The 12,162-nt window shown below is 48.2% G+C and overlaps 1 protein-coding gene across 1 annotated transcript in view; it reads left to right on the forward strand.

Moving 5' to 3' along the window:
- Positions 1 to 6,762, forward strand: part of LOC127621402 (opsin-5-like) — a 58,030-nt gene extending 51,268 nt beyond the window's left edge. The window contains exons 5-7 of the mRNA XM_052094972.1: positions 4,590 to 4,728; positions 5,629 to 5,824; positions 6,265 to 6,762. Coding sequence (XP_051950932.1) covers positions 4,590 to 4,728; positions 5,629 to 5,824; positions 6,265 to 6,762 — 833 coding nt within the window. The remainder of the gene's footprint in view (positions 1 to 4,589; positions 4,729 to 5,628; positions 5,825 to 6,264) is intronic.
- Positions 6,763 to 12,162: the final 5,400 nt, after the last annotated feature.

Consider the following 12,162-nt stretch of genomic DNA (forward strand, 5'->3'; position numbering starts at 1 on the left):
TGTTTTCAGAGCATCTGTCCTCATTAGTTTACCATTGGTTTCTGTTTATTCACCTTGTTATCTTGTTTTGAGTTCTGTTGTTCATTGGTTCCTGTCTTCCCTTTTCAGTGTATTTAAACCCTGTCTGTTTGGTCAATCGGTGTCAATCGTTGAATGTTGTTAGCCTGGTATGTGTTCCCTGCCCGAGTTCTCTGTGTTGTTCTCTTTGTGTTCCCGGTTTTCTGTTTATTTCCCCATTGAGGGTTTTCCTTTGTGTTTCTTAATTGTCATTAAAGTAAGTTTGCATTTAGATCCAGTCTCCTCGTCTGCCTTGCTGCCTTCACTCGTAACAGAACGATTGACCACCAAATATGGATCTAGCAGCCTACTCGGCGGATTACCGGCTCCTTACCCTCAAGCAGGGGGACCGCCCTTTGGAGGACCACGTCCAAGAGTTCCTGAAGCTGGCAAACATCTCTGACTTCCCCGACTACGCTCTGGTGGTATTCTTCCGGGGTAACTTGAGCGAGTCCCTGAGGGAACTGTTGCCGCCGGCGAAGCGTGGCTGGACACTCTTCAGTTTCGTGGAGGAGACCCTGCGAGTCAGCGGATCGCCACTCACGGTGGACGTTCTGGAGGATGATGCTACCGCTCCTCCCACGAAGATACTCCCCCTCTCCGCCACGATTCGTCTCTCGATCCCGGTTTCCGCCTCTGGGCTTTCCATGCCTGCCACGGCCAACGAGCCAGCGTTGCCAGCTTCGTCCGCCCGGCGGAGGAGGAGAAGAGGAAGGGCCTCTGCTCCCCAGTCTCCGCCTGCCACGGCCAGCGAGCCAGAGCCCATGCCTGCCCCGGTCTTCGAGCCTGTGCCCACGCCTGCCACGGTGAGCGAGCCAGCGCCCACGCCTGTCACGGTGAGCGAGCCAGCGCCTACGCATGTCACTGTGAGCGAGCCTGCGCCTACGCATGTCACTGTGAGCGAGTCTGCGCCAACGCATGTCACTGTGAGCGAGCCTGAGTCCTCGTCAGCCACAGTGAGCGAGCCTGAGCCCTTGACTGTCAGTGAGCCAGCGCCTGTAGCCTCCGATGACAGTGAGCCAACGCCTGTAGCCTCCGATGTCAGTGAGCCAGCGCCTGTAGCCTCCGATGTCACTGAGCCAGCGCCTGTAGCCTCGACCGTCCCTGAGCCAGCGCCAGTGGTCGTGCCCGTCCAAGAGTCAGCGCCTCTCGAGCCTCCCAGGGCTCCTCCTCCCGAGCTTTCCAGAGCTCCGCCTTCCGAGCTTTCCAGAGCTCCGCCTCCCAAGCTTTCCAGAGCTCCGCCTTCCGAGCCTCCCGAGCTTTCCAGAGCTCCGCCTTCCGAGCTTTCCAGAGCTCCGCCTTCCGAGCCTCCCGAGCTTTCCAGAGCTCCGCCTTCCGAGCTTTCCAGAGCTCCGCCTCCCGAGCTTTCCAGAGCTCCGCCTTCCGAGCCTCCTGAGCTTTCCAGGGCTCCGCCTTCTGAGCCTCCCGAGCTTTCCAGAGCTCCGCCTTCCGAGCTTTCCAGAGCTCCACCTTCCGAGCCTCCCGAGCTTTCCAGAGCTCCGCCTCCCGAGCTTTCCAGAGCTCCGCCTTCTGAGCTTTCCAGAGCTCCGCCTTCCGAGCCTCCCGAGCTTTCCAGAGCTCCGCCTTCCGAGCCTCCCGAGCTTTCCAGAGCTCTGCCTTCCGAGCTTTCCAGAGCTCTGCCTTCCGAGCCTCCCGAGCTTTCCAGAGCTCCGCCTCCCGAGCTTTACAGAGCTCCGCCTTCCGAGCCTCCCGAGCTTTCCAGAGCTCTGCCTCCCGAGCTTTCCAGAGCTCTGCCTTCCGAGCCTCCCGAGCTTTCCAGAGCTCTGCCTACCGAGTCTTCCAGGGCTCCTCTCGAGCTTACCAGAGCTCCGCCTCCCGAGTCTTCCAGAACTCCGCCTCTCGAGCCTCCCAGGGCTCCGCCCCTCAAGTCACTCGAGTCTTCTAGGGCTCCGCCTCTCAAGCCTCTCGAGCCTTCCAGGCCTCCTGACCCAGCCCCTGTCCTGTGGCCTCCTCCAAGGGCCCCTGACCCTGTTCCTGACCTGTGGCCTCCTCACAGGCCTCCTAACCCGGCCCCTGTCCTGTGGCCTCCTCCCAGGCCCCCTGACCCAGTCCCTGTCCTGTGGCCTCCTCCCAGGCCTCCTGACCCTGTTCCCGTCCTGTGGCCTCCTCCCAGGCCTCCTGACCCAGTCCCTGTCCTGTGGCCTCCTCCCAGGCCTCCTGACCCTGTTCCCATTCTGTGGCCTCCTCCCAGGCCCCCTGAACCTGCCCCTGTCCGGTGGCCTCCTCCCAGGGCCCCTGACCCTGTTCCTGACCTGTGGCCTCCTCCCAGGCCTCCTGACCCAGTCCCTGTCCTGTGGCCTCCTCCCAGGCCTCCGGACCCTGTTCCCGTCCTGTGGCCTCTTCCCAGGCTCCCTGACCCAGCCCCTGTCCTGTGGCCTCCTTCCAGGCCTCCTGACCCTGTTCCCATCCTGTGGCCTCCCCCCAGGCCTCCTGACCCTGTTCCAGTCCTGTGGCCTCCTCCCAGGCCTCCTGACCCAGTCCCGGTCCTGCGGCCTCTTCCCAGGCCCCCCGACCCAGCCCCTGTCCAGTGGCCTCCTCCCAGGTCCCCCAAACCTGTCCTCACCCTGTGGCCAGCTCCCAGGCCTCCTGAGCCGGTCCCTGCCCTGTGGCCAGCTCCCAGGCCTCCTGAACCGGTCCCTGCCCTGTGGCCAGCTCCCAGGCCTCCTGAACCTACCCTTGCCCTGTGGCCAGCTCCCAGACCACCTGAACCTGTCCTTGCCCTGTGTGCCCCCCAGGACTTCCTGCCTGCCCTGTGTGCCCCCTTGGACTCCCTGCCTGCCCTCTGTGCCCCCCCTAGGACTTCCTGCCTACCCTGTGTGCCCCTTGGACTTCCTGCCTGCCCTCTGTGCCCCCTTGGATTTCCTGCCTGCCCTTTGTGCCCCCCTTGGACTTCCTGCCTGCCCTTGGTTCCCCCTTGGACTTCCTGCCTGCCCTCTGTGCCCCCTTGGACTGCCTTCTTGCTCTCGTGCCCCCCCTGGTCTGCCCGTCTGCTCCTGGTGTTTTTTTTGTATTTTGTTTCGTAGTATTTCGGATCGTCTGGAATCCGATCCTTGAGGGGGGGCTCTGTTAGGGATACCTTGTCTTGTTTCACCGTTGCCCTTTGTTTACCTTTTTTGTCCCTTTTGTTTTCCGTAGTTTTCACTTTTGTCCTTTGTTTAGCTCCAGTCTCCCTGTTAGCGTTCGTGTTCTCTGTCATTGTTTTCACCTGTCCTCATTAGTTTACCATTGGTTTCTGTTTATTCACCTTGTTATCTTGTTTTGAGTTCTGTTGTTCATTGGTTCCTGTCTTCCCTTGTCAGTGTATTTAAACTCTGTCTGTTTGGTCAATCGGTGTCAATCGTTGAATGTTGTTAGCCTGGTATGTGTTCCCTGCCCGAGTTCTCTGTGTTGTTCTCTTTGTGTTCCCGGTTTTCTGTTTATTTCCCCATTGAGGGTTTTCCTTTGTGTTTCTTAATTGTCAATAAAGTAAGTTTGCATTTAGATCCAGTCTCCTCGTCTGCCTTGCTGCCTTCACTCGTAACAGTAATGTTGTTGTTCACCTCAGAGCTGGTTTGTTTTCCTTATGTTTAATTCTTTAATGAAGGATTTTATGAAAAGTCTATGGAAGAAATGAATGGGAAAAATACTTACAGAACCCAGATGGCAGAACAAGTGGGCAGGCACTGTTGCGCTATATTAATTTTAACCAACTGTTCACAAGTAAGGAGGTCTATGGTAGATACAATTTTTAAATGTGCATAATCAGATAACAGTTACTTTTTTAATGATTGCATGTCACGAACCCCGCTCCCTCGCTCCGCCCCCTCGAGCTTCCACGCTCGTTCCGCCCCCTCGAGCTTCCACGCTCGTTCCGCCCCCTCGAGCTCGCACGCTCGTTTTGCTCCCTCGAGCTTCCACGCTCATTTTGCTCCTACGAGCTCTCATGCTCGTAGCAGGTCTCCCTCTTCAGGCTCACATGCCCGCTCCCAATGGCCAGAACATTATGACCACCTGCACTCGTCTCTATCACCCCTTTATTCGTTTCACCTGCACTCGTCTCATCACCTTTCATTGTTTACACCTGCACCTTCCCCTATAAATACCACAGCACATCCGTTTCACGGGGGTTGGTTATTGTATTTAGTTTCCCGTGTCTTTGCCAATAAAAGCAGTTTTTGACTTACATTGTGACTGTCTCATCTTGTGTGTGTGTGTCCGGGTTACATTGCATGACTACATTTCGATTACATTACTTGTCAGTCTCAAATTTCAAAGAATCGTTGGAGGGTGGGGTACTCAGGGACTAATGGCAAATAAGTGTCAGTTACTGATTATATCTTTATTTGTTTTATTTGTAATCAGTACCAAATTTCAGAAGTAATTTACCCAACACTGTTGGTAACTAGAAAGTAGTAAAGGAATATTCTACACATTAATAAGATGTTCAATTCAAAAGTAACATTCCCAAACATTGAGTATAAGATCAGAATGTGATGAAAAATCAATGACATTCCCCTGCTTTCTCTTACCAGGTAACAAATTCTCCTATTCTCATGCCTGTCTGATGATAGTGGGCGTGTGGTGCTATGCCACAGTATTTGCCGTGGGTCCACTGGCAAATTGGGGCCACTATGGGCCAGAACCATATGGCACAGCATGCTGCATAGACTGGTAAGTGTCTGAGAGCGTGTTTATAGAAAATTGAAGCACTAAAGGATTCTCAGAAAACCTGCCACTGCATGCCAATACGTCACCTTAAAGGCTAAAGGTGTTATTTCTATGCCACTAGTGACACCAAACGGAAATGCTCAAATAGCTAGATTTTTACTTTGGTGCTTGTCCGTGCAAATTCTGCTGCCATGATGCTACGGTGTTGTGATTCATTGCTAAGGCTTTTCTAGGTCATGGCTAGATTGTTCCTTTGGTGTTCTGGGTGGTTTCTAACTGTCAGTTTTGTATAAGGTATCCATTCATCATACTTAAGGAGAAGTAAAGATACTTTCACAGACATTTACTCAAGTAATAGTTGAAGTAGCTGATAAGAAAAATACTCAACCCTATAACACCGCCTGTATCAAATTTGATACACTATTTTCTAAAACCTGTGCATCATTAACATAATCAATAATCAAAATCCTGTAGTACTAGATGTTTGATGGCACCTGGTGAATATTTTTTTATGTAAAAATATTTGTAAAAATATTTGTATGGCATGCACTTGTTTTTTATGTGAAATCTTTGCTGATTTTAATAGAGTAAAAGATGGTTAGGTTTTGGTTTGGGGGTTTGCTTAATAAAATATGCATTCCTGTTGACTGTATTACATCATTTACAGCTTACACTTCCAGTTTTGGCCACTGGGAGCAGTGGTTCAAATTTCAGTAAGCACAGACTGATTTCAACAGCAAAACTTTCGACCTACTGTTGCTGAATTCATAGTGTCTGGCATGCTCGATTAAGATCCCATTGCAGCCCTCTTCACCAGATTACTATAATCTCTACATTCAGCTGTAACACAGTTCTCCTGAATTTCCTCTATGACCATTATCCTGTCCTGTGTTCAACTCTCAGGTATGCACCTGGTCATGATACTCTGTCCATGTCCTACATCATCTGCCTTTTCCTCTTCTGTTACGCTGTCCCCCTCGCCATCATTCTCCTCTCCTACATCCTGATCCTCATCACAGTGCAAGGGTCACGGCAGGCAGTACAGCAACACATTTCACCACAGACCAAGACAACAAATGCACATATCCTCATTGTAAAGGTGAGTTGGCACCTTAAGTTAAGCAAATAACCTTTTTATCAATAACCAATGTTTGTTTTATTGGTCCTTGGGTAGGCTAGATTGATCTTTGGAGATTAAAAACAATATTTGTTATATTATGGGTTCCTTAGGTCAGCAAATTGTTTTTTGGATTTTTTAAAGCACCAGTACCCTGCTAAAAAGACTAAGACTAGCATATATTTTCATGCTGGTCCAGGCTGGTTAATGCTGGTTAGTGGTGGTTAAGTGTTGGTACAGCTGATGAACCAGCACAGCTATGCTGTTCAACAGCAAAAAATACAAATGTCTTTCTGGTAAAGCTGGTTGACCAAAGAAAATTTTTTAATTTATTTAAGAAGCTAGCTAAATAGCTTACCTTTAATTCTGTTCTTCATAAATGCTCTTCTGAGTATAGATGTGTTCTCTTTTGCCTTTCATAGCTCTCAGTGGCAGTGTGTACTGGTTTTCTGACAGCATGGAGCCCCTATGCTATTGTAGCAATGTGGGCTGCATTTGGAAGACTCAATCAAGTCCCACCTATAGCCTTTGCAGTAGCAGCTATATTTGCCAAATCCTCTACCATCTACAACCCAGTGGTATACCTGCTATTCAAACCCAACTTTCGTAAATCTCTGAGCAGGGACACTGCTCACATACGCAGACGAATTTGTTCCAGCCCTTGTAAGGGAAGCTCTGTGCCTGGAGAGAAGGATTTGAACCATCAACCATCCCCACGCTGCAACAAGGATGTTAGCAACTCCACTCGCTTCTCGAATGGCCTGGCGGACAGTCACAGGGCTTGTCTTTATTGCACTGAGGTGGATACACAATGTCAACATGCTACACCTCAAAGGACTGCCTGTGTTCTGGTCGGTACAGCCTTCAGCAGGGTGAGTGTAAGCCAGCTCCCTGAGACAATGCAAGCTGACCTTATTTGAAGACCCTGAAATGTCAAGAGGAACGTGAAGAGATGATGAATGGGCAACCTCTTGCAATCACAGATAAGCCCAAGCAAGATGGGCAGTGTATCTGAGTCACTGAAAAGCTCTGTTCAGAAAATACTTAAGAGAGGAGGAACTATGCACTTGATGTTGATGTCATGATACCATATGTTTAATAGTTAAAGTAAAGGAATAAAGAGGAAGTTGTAGAGATGTTCTGACACATTCCGTATTTTGCAGAATCTTGTAGCATTTTACAAGGAAATGTGCTTTAGGGACAGCAAAACAATTGATCCTATGCCAAGCCCCGCCTTAAAAGCATTTTTGACCAGTCCTACCTTAGCAACTGTTGCCATTGGTCATGTAATAATTTTATCAGAGAGAATTACACAAGGTTTTTTGGGGGGGTAAACATTTGTTAAGGGATTATAAAGGAGTTCATTAATGACTAATATGTCATTTATAAATGCATTATAATTAATTTATATGCAAGTATAGCAACATGTATAACAAGGGCAAATTTCATTCAATACTTAACGACTTTTAAAAGGGGTCATGAAACACTATTTTTTTTATATAGTTTTATCATCTTCCCTGATGTCCACTGATAATGTTAGTAAAAAAATTTTGTCATAATTTGGTATTATATTATAGTTTCCACCCTCTGTCTGAAACGTTCGGTTTTGGCCTCTGCGTCTCATTTAATTTCAATGTAAATGCCTGCAGTTATGATTGGCTTACATCGCTCAGCCCTTCAAATACTGCCATATTTGAAATTCAGTCGGAAGAAAAAGAGCAAGCGCCAACATTTTCTAAAACTAAATTTCAGGGTTTACATATAACATGCATCCAACACATTGCATCTGAATGTATTAAACTGTTCATTTCAACACAACTGTTAACACTCACACCCTGTCTACACCGTAATCGAGAGGAGCGTTGCAATGCCATAAAACCCATTATAATTAATAATTATGTCTACCATGGAAGTGTCCATTATTGCACATTTCATAGTGCAGTTAGTAAATGGGTGTCCCGTTCCATCTTGCACTGCTCGCACTGGTGTTACTACTGCCAACAACACAAATAAACAGTTTAGCAAGTTTGTGTCGACATGCTCAGTGTAGACAGCCTCAAGCCGCTCGACACATCATGTCAACAGATTCACCCGCTGTATACTGATGAGCCAAATCATTATGACCATCTGCCTAATATGCTGTTGGTCCTCCACGTTCTGTCAAAACAGTGCCGACCCACTGAGGCACGGACCCTACAAGACCCCTGAAGGTGTCCTATGGTATCTGGCACCAAGACATAAGCAGCAGATCCTTCAAGTCCTGTAAGTTGTGAGGTGGTCATGTATCGGACTTGCTGGTCCAGCACATCCCACAGATTGATTGATATCTGGGGAATATGGAGTCCAGGGCAACACCTTGAACTCTTCATTATTTTCCTCAAACCATTCCCGGACAATGTGTACCATGTGGCAGGGCGTATTATCCTACTGAAAGAGGCAACTGACATCAGAGAATACCATTGCCATAAAGGGGTGTACCTGGTCTACAATGTTTAGGTAGGTGGCAAGTGTCAAATTGAAGTCCACATGAATGGCCGGACCCAGGCTTTCTTAGCAGAACATTGCCCGGAGCATCACACTCCCTCCACCGGCTTTTCGTCTTCCCACAGTGCATCCTGGTGCCATCCCTTGCCCAGGTAAAAGGCGCACACACATGGCCGTCCACGTGATGTAAAAGAAAACGGAGTTTGAATCCAGGGTGTGCTGAGTGACTCCAGCCAGGTCTCCTAAGCAAACAAATTGGCCGGTTGCTAGGGAGGGTAGAGTCACATGGGGTAACCTCCTTGTGGTCGCTTGTGTTCTCATTGGGGCGCATGGTGAGTTATGCATGGATGCCACCGAGATCAGTGTGAAGCCTCTACATGCGCTATGTCTCCATGTTATAGTGCTCAACAAGCCACGTGATAAGATGCGTGGGTTGGCGGTCTCAGATGCGGAGGCAACTGAGATTCGTCCTCCGCCACCTGGATTGAGGTGAGTCACTAAGCTACCACGAGGACCTAGAGTGCATGGGGAATTCCAAATTAAAAAAGGGAGGGGGGAAAACACGTTGATTACAAGAACTGATTGTTTGCTCACCATCTAATATACCCAGACCTTGACATGTGAGACGATCAACGTTTTTCACTTTACTTTATCATTAATGTCAACAGGGTGTTGACAAACAGTCGTGACATTTGAAATATTCATGAATGGAATTGTTACTTACTGTTTTGCGATTGGGTCCAAGTGTTTTTACCTGCCCCATCCTTCCACATGATGCACATACGTAGTGCAAAGCACAGATTGAACTAAATGTACCAGTCCTGCACTGAAATGCACATCTCTAGAAACGCATCAAGATTGTCAAAGACGTCCATCTAGTGCATGTTTACATACGCCAACAATAAAAAAAGCGCAGATGGGTGTGAGAATGTGCCTATGACATGTTTGTACTCAAAACAACGAGAAGAACAGCAGCTGAATGAAACCGACTGGCTTTTCTTTTTCAGAATTGTGACTTGACACATTTTTAAAAGCAGTGCCAGATACAACAGTCAAAGACGTCTGTGTAGTTCAGAATCAGAATCAGAATCAGAATCAGCTTTATTGCCAAGTATGCTTACACATACAAGGAATTTGTCTAGGTGACAGGAGCTTCCAGTCAACAACAATACAAACAATACCAAAAACAGCAGCAAGACATAGGTAATTAAAAACAAAAAAGAACACAAAATAAATAATTATACATATACGTACATACACTCACCTTCATACATACCCACATACACACACGTAGTGCAAATCTAATACAATCTGTATATAAAAAACAAAAAACAGTATATTATGTACAGAGCAATGGCAGAAGTGGATATGTTGGATAATATAAATTAAAATTAAAATTAAACTGTGTATTGCACATAATTATTGCTCAATGGGGCAATTTAATTGTTCATTAGATGGATGGCCTGAGGGAAAAACTGTTCCGGTGTCTGACGGTTCTGGTGTTCAGAGCTCTGAAGCGCCGGCCAGAAGGCAACAGTTCAAAAAGGTAGTGGGCAGGGTGAGTGGGGTCCAGAGTGATTTTACCAGCCTTTTTCCTCACTCTGGAAGTGTATAGTTCTTGAAGGGGGGGCAGGGGGCAACCAATAATCCTCTCAGCAGACCGAACTGTCCTTTGTAGTCTTCTGATGTCTGATTTCGTAGCTGCACCAAACCAGACAGTTATTGAAGTGCAGAGGACAGACTCAATGACTGCTGAATAGAACTGTTTCAGCAGCACTGGTGGCAGGTTGAACTTCCTCAGCTGGTGAAGGAAGTACAACCTCTGCTGGGCCTTTTTCACAATGGAGTCGATGTGTATCTCCCACTTCAGGTCCTGTGAGATGGTAGTGCCCAGGAACCTGAATGACTCCACTGCTGCCACAGTGCTGTTTAGAATGGTGAGGGGGACAATGTTGGGGTGTTCCTCCTAAAGTCCACAATCATCTCCACTGTTTTGAGCGTGTTCAGCTCCAGGTTGTTTTGACTGCACCAGAAAGCCAGCCATTCAACCTCCTTTCTATATGCAGACTCATCATCATCTCGGATGAGACCGATGACAGTGGTGTCGTCTGCAAACTTCAGGAGCCTGACAGAGGGGTCCTTGGTGGTGCAGTCATTGGTGTACAGGGAGAAGAGTAGTGGGGAGAGCACACATCCCTGGGGGGCACCAGTGCTGATGGTACAGGTGGTGGAAGTGAATTTTCCCTGCCTCACAAGCTGCTGCCTGTCCATCAGAAAGCTGGTAATCCACTGACAGGTAGAGGTGGGAACAGGGAGTTGGTTTAACTTAGTCCGGAGTATATCTGGTATGATTGGGTTGAAAGCCGAGCTGAAGTCCACAAAAAGGATCCTTACGTATGTCCCCAGTCTGTCCAGAAACCGATGTTGACTGCATCATCCACAGACCTGTTTGCTCGATAAGCAAATTGAAGGGGGTCCAGAAAGGGTCCAGTGATGTCCTTCAGGTGGGCCAACACCAGTCTCTCAAATGACTTCATGACCACAGATGTCAGGGCGACAGGTCTGTAGTCATTAAGTCCTGTGATTTTAGGTTTCTTAGGGACGGGGATAATAACTGAGCGTTTGAAGCAGCATGGGACTTCACACTGCTCCAGTGATCTATTGAAGATCTGAGTGAAGATGGGGGCCAGTTGGTTAGCACAGGAATGAAGGCAAGCTGGTGAGATGCCATCTGGTCCTGGAGCCTTCCTTGTCCTTTGCTTCCGAAAGACACGGCACACATCGTCCTCACAGATCTTGAGTGCAGGTAGTGTAGCAGGAGGGGAGGAGGGGGTTGCAGGAGGTGTTAATGGTTGTGTGAAATGAAGGTCCGAGTGCATGTGGGGTGTGAAATCGGGCCTTTCAAATCTGCAGTAAAACACATTCAGGTCGTCAGCCAGTCGTTGGTCCGCCACAGGGTTGGGGGTAGGAGTAATTAGTAAGTTGTTTCAGGCCACTCCACACTGATGCAGGGTCGTTAGCTGAAAACTTGCTTTTCAGCTTCTCAGAGTAGCTTCTTTTAGCCACTCTGATTTCCTTATTCAGTGTGTTCCTGGCCTGATTATACAAGACTCTATCCCCACCCCTGTAAGCCTCCTCTTTGGCATGACGAAGCTGTCTGAGTTTCCCTGTGAACCATGGTTTATCATTGTTGAATGACAGTATCTGTGAGCTCGTCCAGGTCTGTAGCTGCAGCTTCAAAAACACTCCAATCAGTGCAGTCAAAGCAGGCTTGTAGTTCCAGCTCCGCTTCAATAGTCCATCTCCTTATAGTCCTTACAACTGGCTTTGTTGATTTTAATTTCTGCCTGTAGGTCGGGAGAAGATGAACCAGACAGTGATCAGAGAGACCCAAAGCTGCACGTGGGACAGAGCGATATGCATCCTTTAATGTTGTATAGCAGTGATCCAATATATTCCTGTCTCTGGTGGGGCATGTAATGTGCTGTCTGTATTTGGGCAGTTCGCGTGTGAGATTTGTTTTGTTAAAGTCCCCAAGAATAATAATGACTGAGTCCGGGTATTGTTGTTCTGTGTCTGAGATTTGATCAGCCAGCTGTTGCAGCGCTAAGTTCCCAGACGCGTTAGGAGGAATGTAAACACTCACCAGAATAAACGAAAAAACTCCCGCGGAGTTTTTTAAGAACGGCTTACAGTTAATAAAGAGCGCTTCCAGATTAGGACAGCACATCCTCTTTAGTGTTGTTACATCTGTACACCAACTTTCATTGATGTAAAAGCATGTTCCACCACCTCTCGTTTTCCCCGTTAACTCCGCGATGCGATCCGCTCTGAAC

This window comes from Xyrauchen texanus, chromosome 27, assembly GCF_025860055.1.
Source record: "Xyrauchen texanus isolate HMW12.3.18 chromosome 27, RBS_HiC_50CHRs, whole genome shotgun sequence".
NCBI lineage: Eukaryota > Metazoa > Chordata > Actinopteri > Cypriniformes > Catostomidae > Xyrauchen > Xyrauchen texanus.